General features: G+C 45.0%; 1 protein-coding gene across 1 annotated transcript in view; it reads right to left on the reverse strand.

Annotated features, from left to right (window-relative positions):
* The window catches only part of ARIH1 (ariadne RBR E3 ubiquitin protein ligase 1), a 138,195-nt gene extending 124,029 nt beyond the window's left edge, over window positions 1-14,166 (reverse strand). The window contains exon 1 of the mRNA XM_082256825.1: window positions 13,678-14,166. Coding sequence (XP_082112951.1) covers window positions 13,678-13,968 — 291 coding nt within the window. The 5' untranslated portion in view covers window positions 13,969-14,166. The remainder of the gene's footprint in view (window positions 1-13,677) is intronic.
* Between the last annotated feature and the right edge of the window lie 12,140 nt (window positions 14,167-26,306).

Genomic DNA, 26,306 nt, shown 5'->3' on the forward strand with positions numbered 1-26,306 from the left:
CTGCAGCATGGTGGCCAAGACCATACAGCGGTTTAACGGGACAGGTTCCACTCAGAACAGGCCTCGTTATGGTAGACCAAAGAAGTTGAGTGCACATGCTCAGCGTCATATCCAGAGGTTGTCTTTGGGAAATAAGACGTATGAGTGCTGCCAGCATTTCTGCAGAGGTTGAAGGGGTGGGATCAGCCTGTCAGTGCTCAGACCATACGCCCCACACTGCATCAAATTGGTCTGCATGGCTGTCGTCCCAGAAGGAAGCTTCTTCTAAAGATGATGCACAAGAAAGCCCACAAACAGTTTGCAGACAAGCAGACTAAGGAGACTGATTACTGGAACCATGTCCTGTGGTCTGATGAGACCAAGATAAACTTATTTGGTTCAGATGGTGTCAAGCGTGTGTTGCGGCAACCAGGTGAGGAGTACTAAGACAAGTGTGTTATGCCTGCAGTCAAGCATGTTGGTGGGAGTTTCATAGTCTGGGGCTGCATGAGTGCTGCCGCCACTGGGGAGCTACAGTTCATTGAGGGACTACGAATGCCAGCATTTACTGTGACTTACTGAAGCAGAGCATCCCCAAACGCACCTCCAAGACAACCACTGCCTTGCTAAAGAAGCTGAGGGTAAAGGTGGTGGATTGGCCAAGCATGTCTCCAGACCTAAACCCTATTGAGCATCAGTGGGGCATCTTCAAACAGATGGTGGAGGAGTGCAAGGTCTCTAACATACACCAGCTCTGTGATGTCGTCATGGAGGAGTGGAAGAGGACTCCAGTGGCAACCTGAAAAGCTCTGGTAAACTCAATGCCCAAGAGGGTTAAGGCAATGCTGGAAAATAATGGTGGCCACACAAATTATTAACACTTTTGGCCAAATCCGGACATTTTCACTTAAGGATGTAATCACTTTTGTTGCCAGCAGTTTAGACATTAATGGCTGTGTGTTGAGTTATTTTGAGAGGACAGCAAATTTACACTGTTATACAAGCTGTGCATTCACTACTTTACATTGTAGCAAAGTGTAATTTCTTCATTGTTGTCACATGAAAAGATAATAAAATATTTACAAAAATGTGAGGGGTGTACTTACTTTTGTGAGATACTGTACATACTTACCTATGTGGAATGCTGCATCGGTCCCCCTTCACAGAGAACCGAGCGATCAAACACCTCCGATCGATTGGTTCCGACAGCTTCCGCTCTGCCCCCTCCTTACTCACTGGAGCACTAAGCTGCAGAAGGGCAGGGAGCGGCCGGCTCTGGCTCTGGCTCTCAGCGGCTTGCTGACTGGACTGACTTCTGTGACGTCAGCAGAGAGCGGACTTCAGCCTGCTCTCTGCTGAAAACGGATCACAGGAGCCCAAAACAAATTGCACTCCTGCGATCCATAGGAGAAGTACAGCTAAACGGGCTTTGGCTATACTTCTTTAAGCACTCCTTCCCCCTTTCTATGCCACATTTGCCATGTAATTGTTTTTTTTTTGAGGGGGGGGGGGAGCGGGTTCATAGTATTGACAGGTACCGCTCCTACTTCCGCTCGGACCTCCTGGCCAATCTGAGTGGAAGTTCTCCTCTCCCTGCAATCTTCTAGGACACATCACAGGTCCCAGAAGATTGCCTGGCCTATTCAGGAGGCGCAGCACGACTCGCGCATGTGCAATGAGCACCCAGCTGTGAAGCCGCAAAGTGTCACAGCCGGGTGCCCGCAGTTGTAATGCTAGCGCTGGGGAGAGGAGAGGGGCAGAATCAATGGTTTGGGCCGCCACATTGCTGGATCCTGGTACATGGGAGTGTATGTTTAATAAAAGCAAGCAGCTACATTTTTTAAAACACAAAAAAGACAAACTACGATTTACAGTAATTGTAAAATACCAATATATTTATTAAAGCGGGGCTCCTGTTTTGTAAATAAAAGTATGAATGCTTAATTCCTTCCTAAAGTCTGCCCTGTTGTCCATTTTCTCTTAAATGTGAATGCCCTTAAAGTTGTGCGTCATTAAGCGTCGTACAGCCATTTCCTGTCAAGGGCCATGTTGCTTTAGTCTACAGACGTGATATCAATACGTTATGGTGGTGGGTTTGAATGGATTGCAATTATCATACAATCCCGTCTACTAATGCCTACCTCAGAAGACTTAAGCCCCATACACGTACATTATCCCTCTGCAAGCTTCCTTTACAACGAATGTTGCTAACCTGCTTTAAGGGAAAATAAAAAAGTGCATTATTTTGTTACTCTGCAGCGTGGAAGGTATTGCATCCGCAATCTGATTGTGGGTGCAATGCCTGGATTTTGCAAACACTCAGTACACTGTCTGTCCGTACCTCCGACACAGGCAGGCAGTATCAATGGACAACGAGAGTGCTCACCAGCAACCCCGCAGTTCATTGATAACTACAAGCTGTTGGCTACGAAGAGCGACAATAGATGTAGTTCATTCATTTATCGAACTCTGAATGAATAACATGGCTGTGCGGAGACCCACACAGCTGTGCTGTTTTTAAATTCCTACAGCGAGTTCGGGGAGAAGATCCCTGGCCTGCTGTCACAGAGAGGAGGCAGGAGCTAAAATATGTTACATGTTCCACCCTAAAAACAGATGGAACATGTACCAAAGGTGAACTTATCCTTTAAGCCAGGGCTTGACAAATTAGCTTTGAATCTAGGAGCCAGCTAAAAAAGTTAGGCTGGCCATACACTATACAATTTTCTTGTTCAACTTTGCTTTAGATTTACCAAAACCATGTGATATAGGGTCAAAAATAAACACTTTCAATTTGTATGTAATCAGACAGGCCCGTGCACTACATAGTTTAAGGTAAATCTAAAGGAAATTGAATAAGAAAATTGTATAGTGTATGGCCAGCCTTAGGAGCCAGTTTTTTGTTTTTTTACGAACCTTACGGGTAGAACATGTAACATGTTCCCAAAGGTGAACTTATCCTTTAACTTTTACAGCCAGAGCAGTTTGCGTACGTTTGAAAACAAATCATTTTAAGCCCGAAGATTACAAAAAACCCTCAAACATATATTTTCTGAAAGAATAAAATAGCAGTAGTTCCAATTTTTTTATGTCACACAATATTACTGCAAAGGCCTACAAAACACACAACTTTAGTAAGAAAAAAAAAAACTTTTTTTTTTCTTAGGGGCACAAAAATGCAATCAGTCACCCAATTCCTTGATAAAATATAAAAGCTGAGGTTGAGTAAATAGATACCCAATATATGGGTGGGGTGGGGAGACATGCAACATGTTCCTGAAGGTGAACTTATCCTTTCACCCTTTCACAGCCACAGCAGTTTTTGCGTTTTTTGCACACGCTAAAAAAAACAAACAAAAAAAAAAATGTAGGCCTGAAGAATACATAAAACCCCCAAATATTATAAATTTTCTAAAAGCAGACACTGCAGAGAATAAAAAAAGTTGTAGTTCCAATTTTTATGTCATGCATTATTACCATAAAGGTCTAGGATAGCCATTCTCAACCAGGGTTGCCGCGACAATCTGGTTGAGAAAGAGTCAGACCTGACTGGGGCCTCGCTGCGCCCGAATGTACATCGGCATAACAGGACCTCGTTCAGGACAGTGCAATGAAGAGCAGTGGAAGGGGAAGGCTGCTTCCTGAGTCCAGAACTCTCCGCCTCCCCCTACAGGGCAGCACCACGAGTGCGTGAAGGGGGAGAAGAAGGGTTGTGTCCCCCATCCTACTAAGTACCCCCGGTTCAAACTTTTTAAGCAGCCGCTGATGCAAAGCTACACCCTGCAGCCAGCCATACGTCACTTGTCATTAGCCTGGCTAAACTCACTGCACTTGGCCAGCACTGTCCACTGCCTTGTAGACTATAAGGGACGAATGGTCCGGCCCTTGCGCTTTGGTGAGAGAAAAGCAGGGCACAGAGGGGATCAATAGGGAGGGTGGGGTTGGCTTTAGCAGTGAGTGGGGTACAAAGGTGTGTCAACATGTGTAGAGGTAAGCATTGAAGAAAATTTGGGGGTACAGAGGTGAGCAGAAAGAGGGGTTTGGGGGTACAGAGGAGCAGAAAGAGGGGTTGGGGGTACAGAAGCAGAGAGCGGTTTGGGGTACAAAGGTGAGGAAACACGGGGTGTGCGGTACAGAGGTGAGCATAGGGGGTTTGGGGTACGAAAGTGAGCAGAAGAGGGGTTGGGGGTAAGCAGAGAGGGGGTACAGAGGTGGGGTAGAGGGGGGGTTCAGATTTGTGCTCTTGCGTGTATGGCAGTCTATTCATTTCAATGGGCTTCCCTACCCACAAAAAAAAAAAAAAAAAAAAATAAAGAAACTAGTCTGTCCCCGACCCCCCCTTTTATTTTTTTGTAATTGCACTACAGCAAAAAGGCACTGCATTTGCCAAAGCATTAGGGTACTATTAGAAATGAATGCATTCCCTGACATGCAGAAATGTGAACCAACCCCTAATCTGGGGTACCTCAAGACTGAAAATAATTTTCAAGGGCGCCCTGATGGAAAAAGTTAGAGAATCACTGGTCTAGAAAACAACATTTTTGTAAAAAAGAAAAACACATTAAAAGTTAATTTCAGGAGGCACAAAAACACAATAAATAACCCATTTATTTGGGGTAAAATATGAAAGCGGAGGTTGCACCGAGTAAATAGATACCCAACATGTCAAACTTTAAACATGTCAGTAACCTATATTTTCCATAAAGAGGGTTTTAAAGCATCACCTAAGTCATCAGAGTTTAGTGTTACGAAGGAGGTCTGGTTTTAGAATTATTGCTCCGATTTCGGCTTGCATGGCGATATGTGCCGTGCGTATCACAATCAACGTTTTCAGGTGTAGTCACCCCGATGCGTACATTCACATTTCTATGTGCGTATATGTGGGGGCGGGGGGGGGGGCCTCAAGATTTTGTTGAATTTAATGTGCATGGGAGTAACGGGACCCGGAAGTGACATCAAAAGTGACTTTCGGGTTAACAACAAGAAGGGGAGGAGAGCGGACGTGTGACGTGTACCCTGCGGCACCCGCTATGCCGGTTATGGCCTCACAGATGGGCAAGCGGAACCCAGGATACATAGGGGGGACGTAGGGTGTGTTCAGGGGGCAGGATGACATTTCTTGTTGCCATTGCGACCTGGTGCCTGGGGTTTGTCGAGCCCTGCTTTAAAGTAGAAGTAAAGCCAAATAAAAATCTCTTCATAACATGGTAATGCAATTTCAAGAGTTATTTTAAATCATTTAAAAACTGCAGCTTTCATTAACCACTTGCCGACCGCCTCACGACTATCTACGTCGGCGGTCAGCCCCTCACAGGCAAACTAACGTAGGGCTACGTTGCTTGCTTGTGAGGGTCTAGGGAGCGAGCGCGCGCCCCCGGAGGTGCGCTCCCGCGTGGTCACGGACCCCCCCGCGCGTGTGACCAGCGGACCCGATGTCCGCCGGCCACTCGGCGATCGGCGGGGGAGAGGGAGAATGTCAGGCAGCTTGTGTAAACAAACTGCCTGTCATTCTCCTCGCTGCAAAGACACTGATAAAACGGATCTGGTATGTAGATCCGTTGATCAGTGTCCTTACAGCTAGAGCCACAGCCAATCACAGTAGAAACCACGCCCCTAGGGACACACACAGCCCCTCCCTTCCAAATAAAGTTAACCCCTTCACTACCAGTGTATTTTTACAGTAACAGTGCATATGTATAGCACTGATTACTGTAGAAATGTCACTGGTAACCCCAAAAGTGTCAAAAATGTCAGTCAAGGGTCCGATCTGTCCGCCGCAATGTCGCAGTACCGCAAAAAAAAAAATCGCAGATCGCCGCCATTACGCGTTAAAAAAAAAAAAACACCAAAAATGACAAAAATCTTTCCCTTTGTTAGTAAACGCGATAACTTTTGCGCAAACCAATCAAAATACGCTTTTTGCGATTTTTTTTACCAAACATAGGTAGCATAAAACAAATTGGCCGAAAATTTTTAAAAATTTGATTTTTACATTTTTTTTTGGGGGAATTTCATATAACAAAATGTGAAAAATATTGCTATTTTTGCAAAATTGACGCTCTTTTTTTGTTTATAGCGCGTGATCAAAAAAATCGCACAGGTGATCAAATACCACCAAAAGAAAGCTCTGTTTGTGGGAAAAAAAGGACGTCAAATTCGTTTAGGTACAGCGTCGCACGACCGCGCAATTGTGCGTTAAATTCACGCAGTGCCGAATCGCAAAATACCCCCTGGTCAGAATGGGGGTAAAATCTTCCGGGGCTTAAGTGGTTAAAGTGTTACTAAACTCACATCAGTAAAATCAATCTGTATATCCAGTAAAGTATGCTCGTTACACTCACTGTGGATCCTAAGGGGTTAATCCTCCGCATTGTGTAAAGTCTATTTGATCCTGTCTTCTCTGATCCTCCCCTCCGTCCATTGTCCCCTTAGAATTTCCTAATAACACAGAGTCTATGGAGTCAGGCTGCACATGCTCTGTTTGGTGTGTATTGCTAGCAAGGTTTCCCCCTCTGGAGAGTGCATGTGACCAGCACGGGGCTTATCAGCACTATCCAGACAGAGGGTCAGGGGTCTTGCAGTCTCAAAGGACAGTCAGATAACTTCTCCTACAAGCTTTAAAGCAGAGTTCCAGCCTTTTCTGTGTTTATTAAAAAAAGTCAGCTGCTACAAAAAGTGTAGCTACTGACTTTTAACAAACACACACTCACCTGTCCCACGGTCCAGCAATGCGGCCGCCCGAAGCCTTGATCCTCTCCCTCTGGTCTCGGCGGCGCCGGCATCACTGGTGTGGGCACCCGGCTGTGACAGTTTGCGGCTTCACAGCCGAGTAAGCACTGCGCATGCACGAGTTGCGCTGCATGCCTTGAATGGTCGGCAATCTTCTGGGACCTCTGACGTGTCCCAGAAGATTGCAGGGAGGGAGGGGGAGAGGAGAACTTCCGCTCAGAGCGCCGCGGCGCTCCGAGCGGAAGTGGGAGAGGGTACCTGTCAAAACAAGGTACCCGCTCCCCCCCAAAAAAATGAAATGCCAAATGTGGCATGTCAGAGGGTTAGGACTACCTAAAGCAGAAGTTCCACTTTTGGGTGGAACTCCGCTTTAACCAGTGCTTGGCTGGATACTGATAGAAGTCACAAGACTGCTCCAACTGCTGACGAGGTATTTAGAAGTTTATATTTTACTGAAATAATTGCATTTCCATGTTCCATGGACTGCGGGAGACCAGATACAGTGAATGCAGGGTCCTGGGTTACTTAAGGGTCCTTTCACACGGAACAGACTCCGTTCTGCTGAGCGGGGGAATCAATCTGCCGATGCCCACTGAGCAGGTGGATGACAGCTTCGTCTCCGCTCTCTGTGCAGAGACAGAGCTGTCAGATCCCTGCTGTCCTCTATGGGGAGATCGGATGAGAACAGACCGCATGTCTGTTCTCATCTAAACCCATTTGATCCGATCCGCCAGACGGATGGAAAAACCTACCGTCAGTACACCGGTAACGGTCTTTTCTTCCGAGCCTTCCAGGATGGCCCAACAGTAAAAGATGATAGGCTCCTCCTAACGGAAACACAATCAATTAAGATTAGTTAAAAGGCCCCACCCTTCCCTCAGGCCCTCAGTTGTAATAAAGTATCTTCCACAACCATTTCCGAGGGAAGTGTTCTAATAATTCTTTAGGTACTTACCACCTACATTTATCCATATTATCATACACCCTTTTAACAAGGGCGGGCAGGCGGGCCGTCCTGGAAGGCTCGGAAGAAAAAAGACTGTTACCAGTATACTAACGGTAGGTTTTCTCTTCTTGTACTTCCAGGATGGCCCAACAGTGAGAGGATCATAGAGATCCTTTTTGCCTACCTTAGGGTGGGACCACTGCCTGTAAGACCTTTCGGCCAAAGGCTAGGTCTTGTTGAGACAGTATGTCGACACAATAATGCTTCAGGAAGGTGTCATGACTAGACCAGGTGGCTGCAGTGCGTATTTGTTCCCATGATGCTCCTGCCTTTTCAGGCCAGGATGTAGCAATGGCTCTTGTAGAGTGAGCCTTCACCTTAGTTGGAGCAGGAACACTTGATAACTCATAAGAAGTGGTAATTGCTTGCCTAATCCACCTAGCTACTGAAGGCTTAGAAGCCTGCAAGCCCTTTCTAGGTCCAGAATGAAGGACTAAAAGGTGATTTGATCTCCTGAAGGTCTTTGTTCTTTCTAGATAAGTGAGAAGAGCTCTTCTCACATCAATACAGTGGAATTCCCATTCGCTCTTATTTTTTGGTTTGTCACAAAAAGATGGTAGAATTATCTCCTGCGTCCTATGGATCGAGGATGCTACCTTAGGTAGATACAGGGGATCTGGCTTTAGCACGATCCTATCTGGGAAGACCACCATAAAAGGGTTCTTTAATGGAAAGAGCCTGTAGATCACCGATTCTTCTAGCTGTAGTGATGGCAAGCAGGAAAGCTACTTTTAAAGACAAAAATTTTAATGAGATTTCCTTTAAAGGTTCAAAAGGGTCCTAAGACAACACCTCTAGGATCCTGTTCAGGTCCCAAGGAGGGAACCTGTCTTTAGTAATAGGGGTAACCCTTTGCCTAGCCAACAAAAATCTTTTAACGGCTCTTTTGCCAGACTGGAGTCCAAAAAAAAACGAAAGAGCCGCTATCTGTACCTTAAGGGTGTTCACCGCCACACCCTTGTCTACTCCATCTTGCAAAAATTCCAGAATCATGGGAGTAGGGGTAGAAGCAAAGTCTTTTTGCTTCCTCCAGGCACAGAATTTTTTCCATACTTTCAAATAAATTTTTCTAGTAACTATTTTTCTGCTCAGTAAAAGAGTATCTACCACTCATCTGAGGATCCCTTTGCTCTAAGCAATTGGCGTTCAGTAACCAGGCTGTCAGCTGGAAAAAAACCTGGGTTCTGACACTGTGCTGGTCCCTGAGACAGAAGGGTCCGGGGAGACTGGGAGATGCCAAGGACAGGCTATGGACATGGCTTTCAGGATTGGGAACCATGGCCTTTTGGGCCACCAGGGAGCGATCAGAATTAAATTCAGATCCTGCGTCCTGCTCATCTTCTGGAGCACTCTGGAAATTAGCATCAGAGGTGGAAAGGCGTAGGCCAGATTGAACTTCCAAGGCTGGGCTAAGGCATCCAGCCCGACCATTTCTTTGGACCTGGTTAGGGAGAAGAAGTTCTTCACCTTTTTGTTCAGAGCTGAGGCAAATAGGTCTATCTCTGGTTGCCCACACCTCTCTACTACCAACTGGAAGACTTTGGGATTCAGTTCCCATTTCCCTTCTTTGATGCTGCAGCGGCTGAGAAAATCCACCTGCAGGTTGTCCTTTCCCCTGATGTGGACATCTGCTAATGAGATTACCCTGACTTCAGTCCATCCCAAGATGTCTTGGGTTAGGGTAAGGAGAGATCTCAATCTGGTCCCTCCTTGTCGGTTCAGGTAGGCCACAGTTGTGGTGTTGTCTGATAATATCAGAACCTCTCTGTCCCATATGAGTTTCCCAAAGGCTTTTAGGGCTTTTCCTACTGCCTTCAGTTCTCTGAAGTTGGATGAGGCTTGGGCTGTTCGTTCACAGACAGGAGCAGAAACCGATAGCAGCGGGAAGTCAGCGGAGATGTCTCCGCTGACATCCGCTGCCTCATAGGGATGCACAGAGCATCCGATCCGGTCCACCTGAAAAACTGACAGGCAGATCGGATCGCCCGTGTGAAAGGAGCCATACACTTTAAAATACCTGGTAATCCAGTCATGAAGGCACTTGCTCAGCCACTTCCTTTTATGTGGTAAAAACTATTATTCCCTGTCTCCTAAATGCTCTCATTACATTGGCACCCTATCACATAGAATTCTGGTAGAGACAATAAGCAGTCGTGCTAACATACATTGCATAGGTATATGGTTCGCTGTTGTCACCATCAGGAAAACCCCCTGAGCAAAGAACTTGTGCTGGAGCACATGCATGTACACAGGGACCGCAAAATGGCTAAAGATCAGCAGCACTGGGATACAAGAAAAAGAAATGAAAAATGGTGAACATTGAAGTTTATAAAAGAAAAACAAAAATGCCAATTGTTTTCGCTTTGGCAAATAGAATGTAATTTACTTAAACGCAACACCTAAACAGCCATGTTCCTACTACTAAATAAAGCATTTATAAACAAACTCCAGAAAAAAAAAAAATTCAGCTGTTTACAAATAAATTAAATCTAATGATGGTTCTTCCTAGGTCTGGGTGTAGTTACCTACTGTTTTCAAACAAAAGCAAACTGGGCTGCCTGCAAGTACATGTGTTATTTTTCAAACTAATATTGGTGCCCCTGTGCATCCCCTAGGATTCTACGGATCAGACTCTACATGAATAGAGGAGCTCCAGGCTCCTTCAGAAAAAACTGTCAGCAGCTACAACTACTGTAGCTGCCGACTTTTCCTATTAGGACACTTACCTAAGCAATGTCTTCATCCCAGATGATTTTTCCATCGGCTCCCAGGTGCTGCCGCCGCCATTGCTTGTTACAGAAAAATGGCAGTGAAGCCTTAAGGCTTCACAGCTGGTTCCATACTGCACATGCGCAAAGTACGCTGCACTTTGTGAATGGCCCGGTGGTGGAGCAAAGAGGAGCCAACTTCCAGGCAATATTGCCACGGCGAGAATACTCAGAATTGGGGGCAGGTACCTGTCAAAACCAGGTACTCGCTCCCCCTGAAAGGTGCCAAATGTGGCATCAGAGAGGGGGAGGGGGCAGATAAGCAGAGCTTCCCCTTTTAGGTGGACCTCGGCTTTAACATTAGAAGGCGCTACTTAAGCTAGCCATACACTGCGCTTTGCCTGGTTCCTGATGAATTAGGCAGAATTTTGACAGTGGAAGACCATGTTGATACCACTACAACCAAATTCATTCAACTGAAAAATCAAACTTTCAGCAGAACATCCAATCAGATGCAGGCACTGTCCAGGTATTCAGAGAGCCAGTCACAGCAGCTGTCTAAATATCTGCACTATTTAGCGTAGATGGAAGAATCTGTTCAATTTCTTTTGTTAAACCTGCAGGCTGAACAAAAGAAATCGATAGGTGTATGGAAAGCTTTATTCAGAATTTGAGGCCCCTTCTACAGCCTGGGATCCAAGCAAGTTTCACAGAGATGAATGTGAAGACCACTACAAGGTGCCTTCCCTTGAAGGTGGATGCTACCAACATGCCAGGTCTCCTTTAAAGCTTCTGCATTGTAAGAAATTATTCCCATGATCCACGACACACCTACTTGTAACTGTCTATAGTTTATAATTTAGGACAATACTCCTAAACAGGAACATAAAACCCTTAAGCCAGGGACCCTAAAGATGGGTTATGACGGGAAGACACATACATCTCTCTATTTATATTACTCACACACTGGTGTAAGTAATCACTGCCCTCTGCAGGACAGAGAGCTGTTTATACCTCTTGGTAATGACCACATATTACTAATGTTAACCAAACATGCCTGACATGAGTCAGAAACTAAATCTGCTTATTCATACCACATAAAAGGTTCAGTTCAACGCATGGTATTATAAAAAAAAAAAAAAGAGCCTGAAACTAAAAACTTTATGAATAATTTTGCCTGCCTAAACTTAAATGCCTTAACTGTGCATTACATTTGGGAGCTTTATATTTGTAAAAGGTTTTTGGGCTCATTCTGACTCACAATTAAACCTGATCTCTTTGTTTCCGGTCACTTTAAATTGTTTATTTGGACCAATCTGGTCCAAAATTACAATTTCCTTCACTAAGTGCTGCACTGGCTCTAAACGCTGTATGTTCTCCATTTAGCTTCAGCTACATACAGTACATAGTAGTTGGTTCCGGCTGTGAGACAGAGACTTTCGGTCTCACACCCAGAACAAAATAGTCAATCTGAGCAGTGCTCAGCCATTCAAAGACAGCTTTGTATTCTGAGAATAAATACAAAGCTTCCTTTGTTTGGCAGAGAGGTGGACTGATGACAGGCTCTCAGCCAATCAGAGGAAGCTTTTTTTTTTTTCACAGCATACCAAGTTGCCTATGAATGGCGGAGCACCGCTCATACCGCCTCTAACTTATTCCAGGTGTGAGACAGGTAGTCTCTGTCTCACAGTTAGTACCCTACCCAGTACTGTACGTAGCTGAAGCTAATGAAAGTGCTTAGAGCTAGCGTAGCACTTACTGAAGAGAATAGTGTTTTTGGACAAGCTTGGTCCAAACAAACTTTTTAAAGTGATAGAAAACACGGAAATAAGCTTTAAACCCATCCCCCGGGCAGAGCCATGGGCACGCAGTCCATAGAAGTGGATGCACAAGCAATGCTGGCCCAGACACAATTGCATTTTAAAGTCTGGTATGCAGACAGAAGCTGGTGCACATATCCGAACCGAGGCTTAAAGAGGTTCTAAAGGCTCAAGGTATTTTGCCATAATGAATTCTATGCAAGAAGGTAAAAAACCTTCACTGTGCAGCATGCAACCTCTCGATCCAGCAATGTGCATGAGAGCCAAGGCTCTTCAGGGACTCTCCCTCCTCGTTCGCTGAGACAGCAGCTGGAGCCACTGGCTCCCACTGCTGTCAACCACAGCCAATGAGGGGAGAAAGAGGGGGGAAGCCAAGCCATGGGTCTGGGTGTGAATGAACACACAGAGTAGTGGCTTGGTAACGCACCTCCCTGAGTACCCCTATTACAAGCTGATTGCTCTGGGGACACCTGGCAGGAGGGAGGGGCCAGGAGCACCGGCCAGGGGCTTTAGAAAGGGATGATCAGGGGTGCTCTGTGCAAAAACACTGCACAGAGAAGGTAAGTACGATTTAAAAAAAAAATAGCCTTTAATGTCACTTTAAATGGCATAAACAGTAACTCACCCTATCTCCACTGCACTGTGGGACGATAAAGAGCTAAGTGTCGGCGCTCAGGCTGAACATCCAAACCAAATGTATGTGAATAAAGCCAGCACACGAAAAGTCTTCTTCCAAGTTAAATACTTTATTCCAACATGGATAGCAGTGACAACATGACAAATTCTGACGCTTTTCGGCTTTACGCCTTTCTCAGCTATGAGGAAGGCGTAAAGCCGAAACGCGCCAGATAAGTCATGTTGTCACCGCTATCCATGTTGGAATAAAGTATTTTAATTGGAAGACTTTTTGTGTGCCGGCTTTATTCACATTATTTAACGTCACTTTAATTGTCCATCTGAAGGAGCTCTTACACATGGCTGCCTGTGGCCACAGATCATAAAAGTTCGGATGTATTTTCCTGCAAATACTCATTACAGCCACTGTAGGTACAGGACAGTACGTGGCTGTATCCGGATATATGCTGGTACTTGATAAACCTGTGTAAGGGTCCAGATGTAACAGACCCTAATGCATTCAGGTCGTACAAGTACTGACATATAGCGGCATAAAGCCATGTACTGACATGCATGTCTATGAAGAAGCTGTGCGCTTCACCTGTGGCTCTCAGGCGTACTCTGTACGCTTACAGGTGGCTGTGCACATGTACCCTAAAGAAAAAATCCCAAATTTCCTAAACCTTTCTCCTTATAGATTGAAAGCTCCTGGAGAGCAGGGACGAATGTCAATGCATAATATGTAAAACGCTGTGTAAAGTGATATAGAACTATAATAAACATAATAAAACAAAAACACAGGTTTTTCAAGAAAAGATACCTGGATGACTTCATTCACTTCCCGGATGCACTCCACCATGTGCTGAAGGATCTGCTCAGCCGTAAGGACCTCATATCTATAGTCTTCATCTTCCTCCCCACCAGGCCCAGGCCCTAGGACACCTACTCCTCCTTCTCCACATATCCCAGCTCTTTCCGACCCACCAAGTCCAGCTTCCACCAGTTCTACTTCTCCAAGTTCCAACTCATCTTCATGGTCATCCGCAGCACTGTCTTCACTGCACTCTTCGTCTTCGTCATATTCGTAGTTGTACCCTTCGTCTGAGTCCATGATCTCAGTGGGAGAACCTGATAGGATACGGGAGGCGATTCTGCAAACAAACTCAGAAGCCCCGCCGCCGCGCGCTGGGGAGTCCCGTGTCACCGAGGGGAGGACACAGGCGGCATAAAGGACAAGAGGGGGGGGGGTGCTTGGCTCCAAAAAGAACTCACACCACCGCAAGTCTAGCCTCTTAAAAAATCAATCCTTAGGGGCGATCCTGACTGGCCTAGCGATGTCAATGAGAGGAGGACCTCTCAAAGCGCCTACGGGCAGCACAAACTTTATATCTAGATATGTCGCCGCAAGGTTTTCTAATAGTATTCTACACTTGGTAATTGTAGCGATGAAAAAAACAAAACTTTAGACTTCCTTGTCGAGGTGGGACAGTTACAAATCAATAAGCGTCACCTTCCCACCGTGTAAACGAGCGCCGGAAAAGTCCGAACAAACAAAAAGAAAACTGATTAGCTACGTAACATGGCATCTGTCCATAGGACTGGCCGGGGCAGGGCGAGGGGATGACCTGGCTAGGAGGCTGGGCCCTAGGTCAGTAGTGTTGTGCCCATACAATGTAATGGAAGGTTGGAGATAGGGCAGGGGTTAGGACTGGCTTAGTGTGTCTCTTCTAGAACCCGGATGAATGAGCCTCCTCTCCCCCACACACCGGGCTCTGCCTGTCTAGCAGTACAGGAGGCTGTTGCGTAGTACCCGGGGCTCCCTCTCTGTTACTAAGACACGGCTGCCCGGACTCTCCTCAGCACACAGGGGCTCTCCGGTGTGTCCGAACCAGGCAGGCCTCAGGCCCCTGAATCACCGCCCCTTCTCAGAGCGCGCTCCCGCTCCGGTCAGAGCGCGCCCCCCCCGGAGTTGAAGGCTTCGCCGCTGTTCTTCCCCCCCTGCGAACGCTCCGGCCGAGCTGTTTTTCTGCGCTTTCGGCTTTCCCCCCTCCCCAGTGGACTGACAACCCCCCCTCCCCCGGTACCGGTCTCGGGGAGACACCGAACAGCTCCAGTCGCTGAGCCAACAAAGGGGCGGTAGCGTCACGCACGGGCACGTTAGCGCATCACCACCTGGGCGACGACGGCACGGAGCTTCCGGCGCAGCCGGCCCGCCATGTTGGAGGAGGAAGCCGGTGTCAGAGGCGCCACCTTGAATGGGGTGGGCAGCGAGTTCTGGAGGAGAGTGGGAGGAGTCTGTGGGAGGCCATTTTGGAGGTGGCAGTGTGTGCAGGCAGGACTCGGTGTACGGGGTTCGCGGTCATGAAAGAGTCATGTCATTATGAAGGCGCTTAGATAATACAGTGAGCAACGTATTTGGTGTGGATTAGTAGCAGTGACGGTACACAGTCACAGATAGCAGCAGCCATGTTATAGGTGGCAGAACATAAGGTGTTCCTGGAGAAAACAACAGGAGTAAAGTTGGAAGTTGCTGCCTGGTACACAGGATGAGAATATCCCACGAATGATTGGCTGTTTTTGTTTTTGCATGCTAATCCCCATACAGAAAATGAAGTTATGAAAATTCTTATATGACAGAATAAAAATTCAGGAGTGATTTATTGTACTATATTTGTATTGTATTTTTGGCCACAAACTGTGCTGATTAACCCTTTGGCGCCAGCTCTTTTAGGGGTTTGAAATTCCGGGAGGTGGGCTGGGGCTTGTGACCGTCGTGATTGGCTATCACATGATTGGAAAACTCCTGATCGCAAGGAACAATTGTAAGCCGCCGGAAGCACTTGGCACAGCTCTGTTGGCGCTAATGCACCCAAATATGCGGTTGCTGGGAGCTAGTGGCAGGTGGTGATCAAAATTTGGGGGGGGTGCAAAAAGAAAAATGTAATAGGTATTGCTTTGCGGCGAAAAACGCGGTAAAAAATTGCGTGACTTTGAGGTCATGGTATAGGCATGGCACAGGTGATGGTATAGGCCTGGCACAGGTCATGGTACAGGCATGGCACAGATGATGGTATAGGCATAGCACAGTAGATTGTATAGGCATGTCACAGGTCATGGTACAGGCATGGCACAGATGATGGTATAGGCATAGCACAGTAGATTGTATAGGCATGTCACAGGTCATGGTACAGGCATGGCACAGATGATGGTGCAGGCATGGCACAGGTCATGGTACAGTCATGTCACTTACCTGCTTTTGGGTTGGCTCACTCGACCGGACTGACTGCTGTGCTGTGGGCTGCTGAAGACGGGAGACACATCGCTCCTGGGTCCGGAAGGACAGTACTGATGGTAGTAGGTAGGGACTCCTGGTCCGGAGGGACAGTATTTATGGAAGTAAGGAGTAGTTAGGGGCTCCTGGTCTGGAGGGACAGCACTTATGGTAGTAGGGAGTAGGTAGGCTCTCCTGGGTCCTGGTGGAACAGTACTCATGGTAGTAGGGAGTAGGTAGGTTCTCCTGGGTCCTGGGGGTAAGTAATTACTGAATAGTCAGGACAGTTGGAGTAAGTAACAGAAAGCAGACTCATGTATCGGGTGGGATGGTGGAAGGGGCCCTGCACAGCCAGGCAGGAGGATGTAGAGAAGAGCCCAGCTCCCCCACATGGTGCTCCCCCGCAGGTTCAGGCTATGAGGGGGCGACACTGGACACCCCGACTTCTCCGGGCAGCTCCTCTTCTGCCGATCCCTCTCTGATCGCAGATTATCTCTGCACGATCCGATCCCGGATTACAGCTGACCAATCATAACATGAGGCCGCCCCCCCCCCCTCATTATCCCCCCCGCTGCTGGCACAGAATAATACTGGAAGTCTGCGCTCTGCAGGATTACATCCTGTCACTTCACCTCCTCTGTACTGCGCTCTGCTCTCTGCGTACGACATTCTACACTTTACTGCTCCCTTCTATTCTCTATATAACACAGCGGTGGCTTCTCTGGCGTGGCGGTGAGTCCTCAGTCCTCCTGGCTCCCCCCTCCATCCTCCCCAGCCACTGGCATGGGGTTTGCCTTTCGGCCAATCAGGAAGCGCATGTCGGACGCGCTTCCTGGTTGGCCAGGAGGAGGATCCGTGTGACAATAGCGAATTTTAATTCGCTATTGTCACACAATGGGTGGGCTCGGAGCGCACTGCTCTGCGCCCCGGGTCCACCCTCTTCTGAAGCCTATTAGAGCCTCTGGCTCTAATCAGGTGACAAAAAAAAAAATCCCATTGAACTCCATGCGTCTGGCGCCCCGCATGCAGATTAGGAGGCCGGACACATGGATGGGGGGGGCGGCGCCCTCAACACACCGGCCGCCACTGCTCGGCGCCGAGAAGCTGCATATTTGCGTGTGCTCAGCGCCTAGGAGTAAACAAAAATCATCTGGTATTGTACGTGAAAAATTTTTTATGTCTGTTCCATTGGAGGAATGGTTGTGATTGGCTCTCAAAAGCTGTGTACTAACAGATTATTGTAAAACTGTATTTTTCTTACAATTTTCTGATCATGTGTATGGACTTTTAGGGCCATGCTTTAACATTCTAGATACCAATTAATGCTCCTAAAATGCGCTTTTGACACATTCACGTGGCGTTCAGTAATATTGTTCCTTACAGCTTTCAGAGTTTGTAAAAGACCCCCTGAACCATACATTTTCTGACGGTGATTACAAAATTTCCAGCCCCTCCACACAGATCCCAGAAGACAGCGGGACCATTCAGAAAGCGCAGCGCAATTTACGCATGCAAGGCTTCACTTCGTATTTCTCTTAGTGAAGATGCCAGCACCAGTGTTAATTTTGGCAGCACATTTCGATTTAGTTTTAGTTATAGCCTTTTGACTAAAATGCCATTTTAGTTTTAGTCGTATTTTAGTCTTTTGACTGAAATGCAATTTTAGTTTTAGTCGTATTTTAGTCTTTTGACTGAAATGCAATTTTAGTTTTAGTCGTATTTTAGTCATCTGAATTGTTTTAGTCATATTTTAGTCGACTAAAACCTCCAGTACATTTTAGTCAACTAAAATCTCATACCTCTTAGTCAACTACAAATCGAATAGGTTTAGGTTAATTGTAATGCATTATTTAAACATTTCTCTAGCATTTCCAAATGAATTGTATACTCCTGGAGTAAAAATCTAATATGTTATTATAAGGTTTGAACAGACACAGATTTAGCCATTGTGATATATACAGTGGTGATCGAAAGTTTGGGCACCCCAGGTAAAAAGTTGTATTATTGTGCATAAAGAAGCCAAGGAAAGATGGAAAAATCTCCAAAAGGCATCAAATTACAGATTAAACATTCTTATAATATGTCAAAAAAAGTTAGATTTTATTTCCATCATTGACACTTTCAAAATTATAGAAAACAAAAAAATGGTATCTGCAAAAGTTTGGGCACCCTGCAGAATTTATAGTATGCATTGCCCCCTTTGCAAGGCTGAGACCTGCCAGTGTCATGGATTGTTCTCAATCATCGTCTGGGAAGACCAGGTGATGTCAATCTCAAAGGTTTTAAATGCCCAGACTCATCTGACCTTGCCCCAACAATCATTGTGGGATCTTCTAAGCAGTTGTCTAGAAAACTGAAACTGAAAATAGTTGACGCTCACAAAGCTGGAGAAGGCTATAAGAAGATAGCAAAGCGTTTTCAGATGTCGATATCCTCTTTTCGGAATGTAATTAAGAAATGGCAGTCATCTGGAACAGTGGAAGTTAAAGCAAGATCTGGAAGACCAAGAAAAATATCAGACAGAACAGCTCGCAGGATTGTGAGAAAAACAATTCAAAACCCACGTTTGACTGCACGATCCCTCAAGAAAGATCTGGCAGACACTGGAGTTGTGGTACACTATTCCACTATAAAGAGATACTTGTACAAATATGGTCTTCATGGAAGAGTCATCAGAAGAAAACCTCTTCTACGTCCTCACCACAAAAATCAGCGTTTGAACTTTGGAAATGAACATATAGACAAGCCTGATGCATTTTGGAAACAAGTTCTGTGGACCGATGAGGTTAAAATTGAACTTTTTGGCCGGAATGAGCAAAGGTACGTTTTGGAGAAGAAGGGGCACAGAATTTAATGAAAAGAACCTCTGTCCAACTGTTAAGCATGGGGGTGGATCAATCATGCTTTGGGGTTGTATTGCATCCAGTGGCACAGGGAACATCTCACGAGTAGAAGGAAAAGGGATTCAATAAAATTTCAGCAAATTTTGGATGGCAACTTGATGCCATCTGTGAAAAAGCTGAAGTTAAAGAGAGGATGGCTTCAAATGGATAATGATCCTAAACACACCTCGAAATCCACGGGGGATTACATCAAGTGGCGTAAACTGAAGGTTTTGCCATGGCCTTCACAATCTCCTGACCTCAACATAATTGAAAATCTATGGATAGACCTTAAAAGAGCAGTGCGTGACAGACAGCCCAGGAATCTCAAAGAAATGGAAGACTTTTGTAAGGAAGAATGCGCAAAGATACCTCAAACAAGAATTGAAAGACTCTTGGCTGGCTACAAAAAGCTTTTTCAAGCTGTGATACTTGCCAAAGGGGGCAGTACAAGATATTAACTCTGCAGGGTGCCCAAACTTTTGCAGACGCCATTTTTTTGTTTTCTGTTAATTTGACAGTGTAAAGGATGGAAATAAAATCTAACTTTTGTTGACATATAAGAATGTCTAATCTGTAATTTGATGCCTTTTGGAGATTTTTCCATCTTTCCTTGGCTTCTTTATGCACATTAATACAAATTTTTACATGGGGTGCCCAAACTTTCGATCACCACTGTAACATCTTTATAAATAAAACCAAGTTTCATAAACAAACAGAAATATTGCTTTTTGACAAACCGAAGTGCAACTTTAAAATACAAAAAATCCATTGGCTGTAATGTCATTGCACATATCACCTGAATATATTACCAACATTAAATATTAGGGAAAAATATAACAAAATCCTTTTTCTTACTTTTTTAGTTTTCAGCAGCTTAGTAGATGCCCCTTAAGCCCCGTACACACGTACCGATCGTCGGCCGACAGAACGTCCTACAAATGTTCGCGGCTGGTGTGTTTGTTGTTTGTCTGTTGAAAAGTGCTCTAAACTTGCCCAGGACATTTGTCTTCCGACAGAAAATGACGTCACTACGTTCCACGCACGTTCGCCGCTACAAAAGAGGAAGTGAGTGTTTGGCCGTGACCCTTCTGGGCATCTCGCGCTGATTTCGGTAGCATTTGTTTGGTTGACGACATTTCGCTATTTTCCGAGACATCGTTCGAGAATTTATTATGGCGACCGTGAATTCGTCCGTTGCTGTCGTTAGTGTTGGAGTTTTGGCTCTGAGACGACGTACGAGCAATAGGAAGAAGAAGCGGACCTCCTGGACGAAAAATTGGTTGCTTAACCGTGATCAATTTTCTCATATGTCCTTGCTGAGGGAGCTCCAGGAAAATAATCCTGATGACTTCAGGAATTATTTGAGGATGACGGATCCCATCTTTTACCGTCTTCTTGCCCTGGTGTCCCCCTATATTCTGAAGCAGGATACTTGTATGCGGCTTGCAATTACTCCTGAGCAAAGGTTAATTGTGACGTTGAGGTATCTTGCAACAGGGAGAAGCCTGCAGGATCTGAAGTTCACCACAGGCATCTCCCCCCAAGCACTTGGTATCATCATCCCTGAGACCTGCTCTGCCATCATCAAGGTCTTGCAGAAGGACTATATCAAGGTATGTTTGATTTTTTACATTACATTACATGTATTACTAGTTTCACCCGAATTATGATGTTTTTGGATGTACAGCAATTGACACAGGCCATTATTTGTAAACTACCCTCTGTCCGCATGCACATAGTAGTAAAGATGTAGATTATCTTTAACCATTTGTAAAATTACCCACTAACCACCCCACCATTCTCTCCTATGTGTCCCTAAACGCATTGCCTGTTAACAGTATTTTGAATTTGGGTCATTTTATTGCTTTCCCTCAAACAATTATTCCTTGGCCAATGTTTTAGTACCTAGTTAATGATTTATCTAAAATACATCAGTCCATCCATTCCCACCTATGATTCTGTATGTTTATGTAATGATGTTAAAACCTTCACTGACCACAAGCCCTTATTGATGTATAAATGCCCAGTTTTACTTACCCATCCCCCACCCACATGCTAAATCTCAAAGTCAGCATATACCAAAGCTCAAGTTCAGAGGTCTTCAAACTATGGCCCACCAGTTGTTCACGAACTTCAATTTCCATCATGCCTAGTCATGTCTGTGAATGTCAGAGAATTACAAGGCCTCATGGGATGTGTAGTTCTGCAACAGCTGGAGGGCCGTAGTTTGTAAATCTCAGCTCTAGCTGGTGAGTATAATGGGCCATACACACTAGAAGATTGTCAGAACAATTTATCCTTCCGATTTACCAAAACCAAATAATATGAGGTCCAACAAACACTTTCAAATCCTATGCAATCTGGTAGGCCCTTGCACTACATAGAAAAGGTAAATCTGCACGAAAAAGTCTTCAGAGAATCTTCTAGTGTGTATGGCCCTTTACAATATAAGAACAATAGGAGGTTAAAAATAAATGTATGTAGATGTTACATCCCCATATCCAAACCTTTGCCTTCCTGTTGTATATTTTTTTAGCAAGTTGCATAAGCATTTAACAGACAACTGTGTGTGTAATTAATAATGTGATGTGCTCAAGCACTAATTTTATTTTTTTTATTTTTTCCCCACAGTTTCCTTCAAACGCAGAGCAATGGCTGGAGATTTCTGATCAATTTCTGGAGAAGTGGAATTTTCCCAATTGTGGGGGTGCTATTGATGGGAAGCACGTCCGCATTGTCCCCCCTCCGAATTACGGCACATTTTATTATAATTATAAAGGGTTTTTTAGTATAGTCATGCTAGCCATAGTTAATGCAAACTATGAGTTTATTTTTTTGGATATTGGCAAAAATGGCCGCAATTCGGATGGGGGAGTTATTGATCAGACGGAGTTCGCTCGTCGTCTAAAGAACGGCACTCTGAACCTGCCATCCAGGGAGCAAACTGTTGAGGGTATGAGCTTTGTGTTTATCGCAGATGAGGCTTTTGCGCTTGGGGAGCATCTCATGAAGCCCTACCCTCAGAGGAACCTCACCCCAGACCAAAGGATTTACAACTACCGGTTGTCCAGAGCTCGCAGAGTTGTGGAGAATGCCTTCGGGATAATGGCCAACCGGTTCCGGATATTCCTGACGTCCATAAACCTGGCACTGTACAAAGTGGATAATGTGGTCTTGTGTTGCTGCATTTTGCACAACTTCCTACGCAGGAATGCACAAAATTATGTATTGCAGCAACTGGATACTGACCCTGCTATGCCAGGTACAAGTGGAGAGGCCCAACCTTCTAACCAAGTGGAGTCCATGCCGTCAATGGAAGTTGGACGGTCAGCATTGGCATCACACAGGGCCCGTCAGATCCGCCAGGAATATCTGGACTATTTCGTGGGGAGAGGAGCTGTGTCCTGGCAGCAATCACTGTCACAAACACATTAATCTTGTTAAAGATTGGACACACAAGATAAATGTCAGAGATATATTATTTTTCAACACATTAAACAAAAATTGCAATGATTCTGTATTGTGGATTATAATCATTTGGGCACATATGCCAAACACAATTATTTGGGTTAATCATGTGTTATATATGTGTGACTTTGGAAGGGTTAATACATTCATCAGTGTGTTTCTTGACTGTAGTCTCTCACCAGCTGATCCAAAGTGATGATGGCCATGTGTTATTTTTTAGCCAGTGGTGTAAATACAAGGGCCTTCTGCACCCCACAAAATGTACACAAACCCTGTCACATTGAGAACTAGGTCACACCCAAGGTTCATCTAATGTCACCTTATATTGGTGTTCATTGTCCAGAAGTTGCCCATACTATATATTTCAGATAATACATTAGGGTATTAACAAAGTACCTACACCTGTTATGTTGTGTTCATTTATGACATCCTTCTCACTGCCCACCAATGTTAGGATATGTCAGTGTTATGTGAAACTTGATCATTGTTCATCTCAAAGTGTTATATATATATAGGTAATGGAAAGTGAACTAGAGCAACGAACAAGCAATACACTATAGATTACACTGATCTCCCTACACTGATTGCTACTGGCAATATCAATGCCATATTGAATCCTAGGACTGCTAGTACCTTGAGTGTTGAGTCACACTTATGCGATGCGGGAAGTCTGCGACTTTGCAGCCTTCCAGCATTGCATAAGGGTGACCCGCCACTTACTTTTTCCACAGGATTGTATTCCACAAGTGTTAAGCACTGTGCGATCCAATCCAGATACATCAGAAATAAAGGGTCATGTGCGACTTGTATGCGTGTTCAGTGCGAATGTAGCCATACAAAGTGTATGTCTCAATTCACACTGCACATCTGATGGCATGTAATATCGTAGCGCACTGCTCCTTTATTACATGCGATCAGATGTTCATGCGAAAATCAGCTATACAGTTTGTATGGCTCAATTCGCACTGCACTCGCACAAAAGTCGCACATGATGCATTTATTCAGCCGCATCAGGATAGGATCGCACAGTCGTTCAAACTTGTGTGATCCGATCCTGTGTGAAATGTCAGATCGCACTGTGATATGCGTTAAAACTGGGGGTATCTTTAACATTTCATTGACACCTCCAGCAACTTGCATATGGCAGTGTCCAAAATGCTTTCATTAACATGTAAATATGTGAATAGGACAGCCATCATACATTTAGTGCTTCTTTACACAGCTTTAGACCTCGACCCCCCAACGAAAGTCTAATAAAGAATTGAACACACATTGTTGAATGTAAAAATGTTTTAGTATCAAACATTCACAGGGTTAGGGTTAGGGTTAGGGTTAGGGTTAGGGTTAGGGTGTTGGAAAGTGCTTTTCCCAAACTTGGGTACACTCTTTAACATCTGAGTGTCATAAAACTGGCATAAAATATTATATAAAAATGGGAACATCCCAATACAAACAGTAAAAAATTTTTTTTAAAATTTGGCAAGCATGTCCACAAAATCACGCATCTTTCCTTGCAATGCCGTTGCAGTCTCTTTTATTTGCTCGAGGTCTGAGCAGCATTGAAGAGCCTCACGGGTCAATTTGGCCAATGTGCAAGTATGTAATACATGATCTGGAAAATAAAATACAACGGAGTCAATGTGAATCACCTACATGAGGTCATAATATAGAAACATTTGGTGTGCAGGTAATCTTTAAATTCCTCTCGAGTTAATACCTACCCTGTTCTTATGCTCTTTTGCCCTAGGCTCTTCATCTTCCTCCTGACCTCCTCCAATGCTGTTGCTGATGATTCTGCCGGTCTCCTGAGCTTACTATATATTCATTAGGGGTGTGAACGCATGATGACGTCATTGTGAGGGCATGGTTGTAATGTATATATATTAAGATGCAGAGACCAGAGACGGGCAGAATGCACGGCAACAGCATTGGAGGAGGACAGGAGGAAGAAGAAGAGCCTAGGGCAAAAGAGCAGACAACATAAGAGCAGAAGATTGGACAGCAGAAGACTGGAGAGGAGAAGATCCAAAGAGCAGAGTGGAGAAGACCGGATGAAGATCTTTAAGAACATTTCATAAACGTCTCCTGTCGTTATTCACATACACTTCCATTTATGTGGTTAATGTGTAGGGGTACTATGTACCCCATACCCATTCACATAGTGATTGGGGTCTGGGATCTGGGGGCCACCCTTTGTTAAAGGTTGCTTCCAAAGTCCTAGGAACCCCCTGGCCGCATGACCCCCCAAAACCACCAGACAGGGTTGTGGGGATGAGGCTCTTGTCCTCCTCTACATGGGAGTAAGGTGCTTTTGGGTGTGCGGTGCAGAGGCCCCCTGGCCCAAAGCAACAAAACCCCCCCATGTTGAGGGCATGTGTCCTGCTGTGGTCCAGGGGGTGTTTGGTCCGCTTGCTCGTTCTCTTTCCTGGCCTGACAAGCTGCATGCTTGTATAAGGGTCTGGTAGGGGTTTTGGGGGTAACCCACGCTGTCTTTTTGTTGTGGGCATACCCTCAAACTCAATACCACACACAAAAGGCCTGGTTGTGAACTTGGGGGGACACCCACGGTGGGTTCTTCAATTTTTTGGTGTAGTTCCCCCTCAAAAATCTTCACAACGCAAGTGGCCCCGCAAGTCAGAGCATCCTGATCCGACTTACGGTGCGACTTCCATTCAAATAAAGAGGCTCCCATAGGGAACTAGTGTTGTAAATTGGAGGCTAAAAATAACACTGATAAAAATCATTCTGAAAAAACCTACGTGGGCACACAATTGGCTCTTGGACACTTGGTCCTGGTTCCTCCACAGTTTCGGAAGTGGCTTCCATGCTGCTTGGCAAGTTGCCAGGAGATCGGGGGTTCTGACATGGCTGGGGATGCCACATCCTGGCATGATGCAACATCTGCAATGTAAATTTGTAAGGGAATACAAGAATATAAGGTTAAACAATCATTGCAAATACACATATTTCTATGATCCCACTACACAAAAATCTGTGACTACCAACCTTCTTGTTGCTCTGGTGTCTGGTCACTTGTTGGCTCTACCAGAATCACCTCAGGCATAATGTCTTCATCTACATAATACAAAACATTGGCCGTATCATAAAAGTCACAAGAGGTACATTTGTTAGGACATGGTGCCCTGCTTGATAGCTCTTTTAGTAACAAATATGAAGACATGTACATGGTTATCTACGAAAAATATGGTACATTAATGTTTGACAGTGCATAGGAACCAATTACCTTTAGTGGAATCTGTGCCACCATCTGGGCCCATGTCCTCCTCTTCTTCCACAACTGCCGATGGAGCTGCCAAACCTCTCCTCCTCCTTTCCCATAGTTTGGCACGGAGTTTACGTTTTTCTCCTATTTAAAGGTTTGAATAATAATCTGTGATTAATAGGAATGTTTGCTGAGAAGATTCGTGCAGGAAAGAACGTTCGTTGCAACACAATACATATATTTTTAACTATGGCTTCCTGACTTTTAATGTCATATACTAAAACATCAACAATAGATCGATCAAATCACGACATGACAACTAAAATGAGTAATCTAACTTTTTACATAGACATTATAATCTAGACATGTTAATACAACATACACCAAATTATAAAAAACATATTGCATGATTAAAAAAATAAAGAAAAAATAAAACTTACTTTTTTTCAAAATCCGATGGATTTGGGAAAGCTGATCCTGCTCACGGTGTTTGAGGTCGGACCACCGTTTCCGAATCTGATCTTTCGATCGCTCGACACCGAATTTTTTGACCAAACAGGCCACCACCTTGTCCATGATGCCATCTTTCCTGGCATTGGGCC

Source organism: Pelophylax lessonae (assembly GCF_965119305.1).
Source record: "Pelophylax lessonae genome assembly, chromosome: 4".
NCBI lineage: Eukaryota > Metazoa > Chordata > Amphibia > Anura > Ranidae > Pelophylax > Pelophylax lessonae.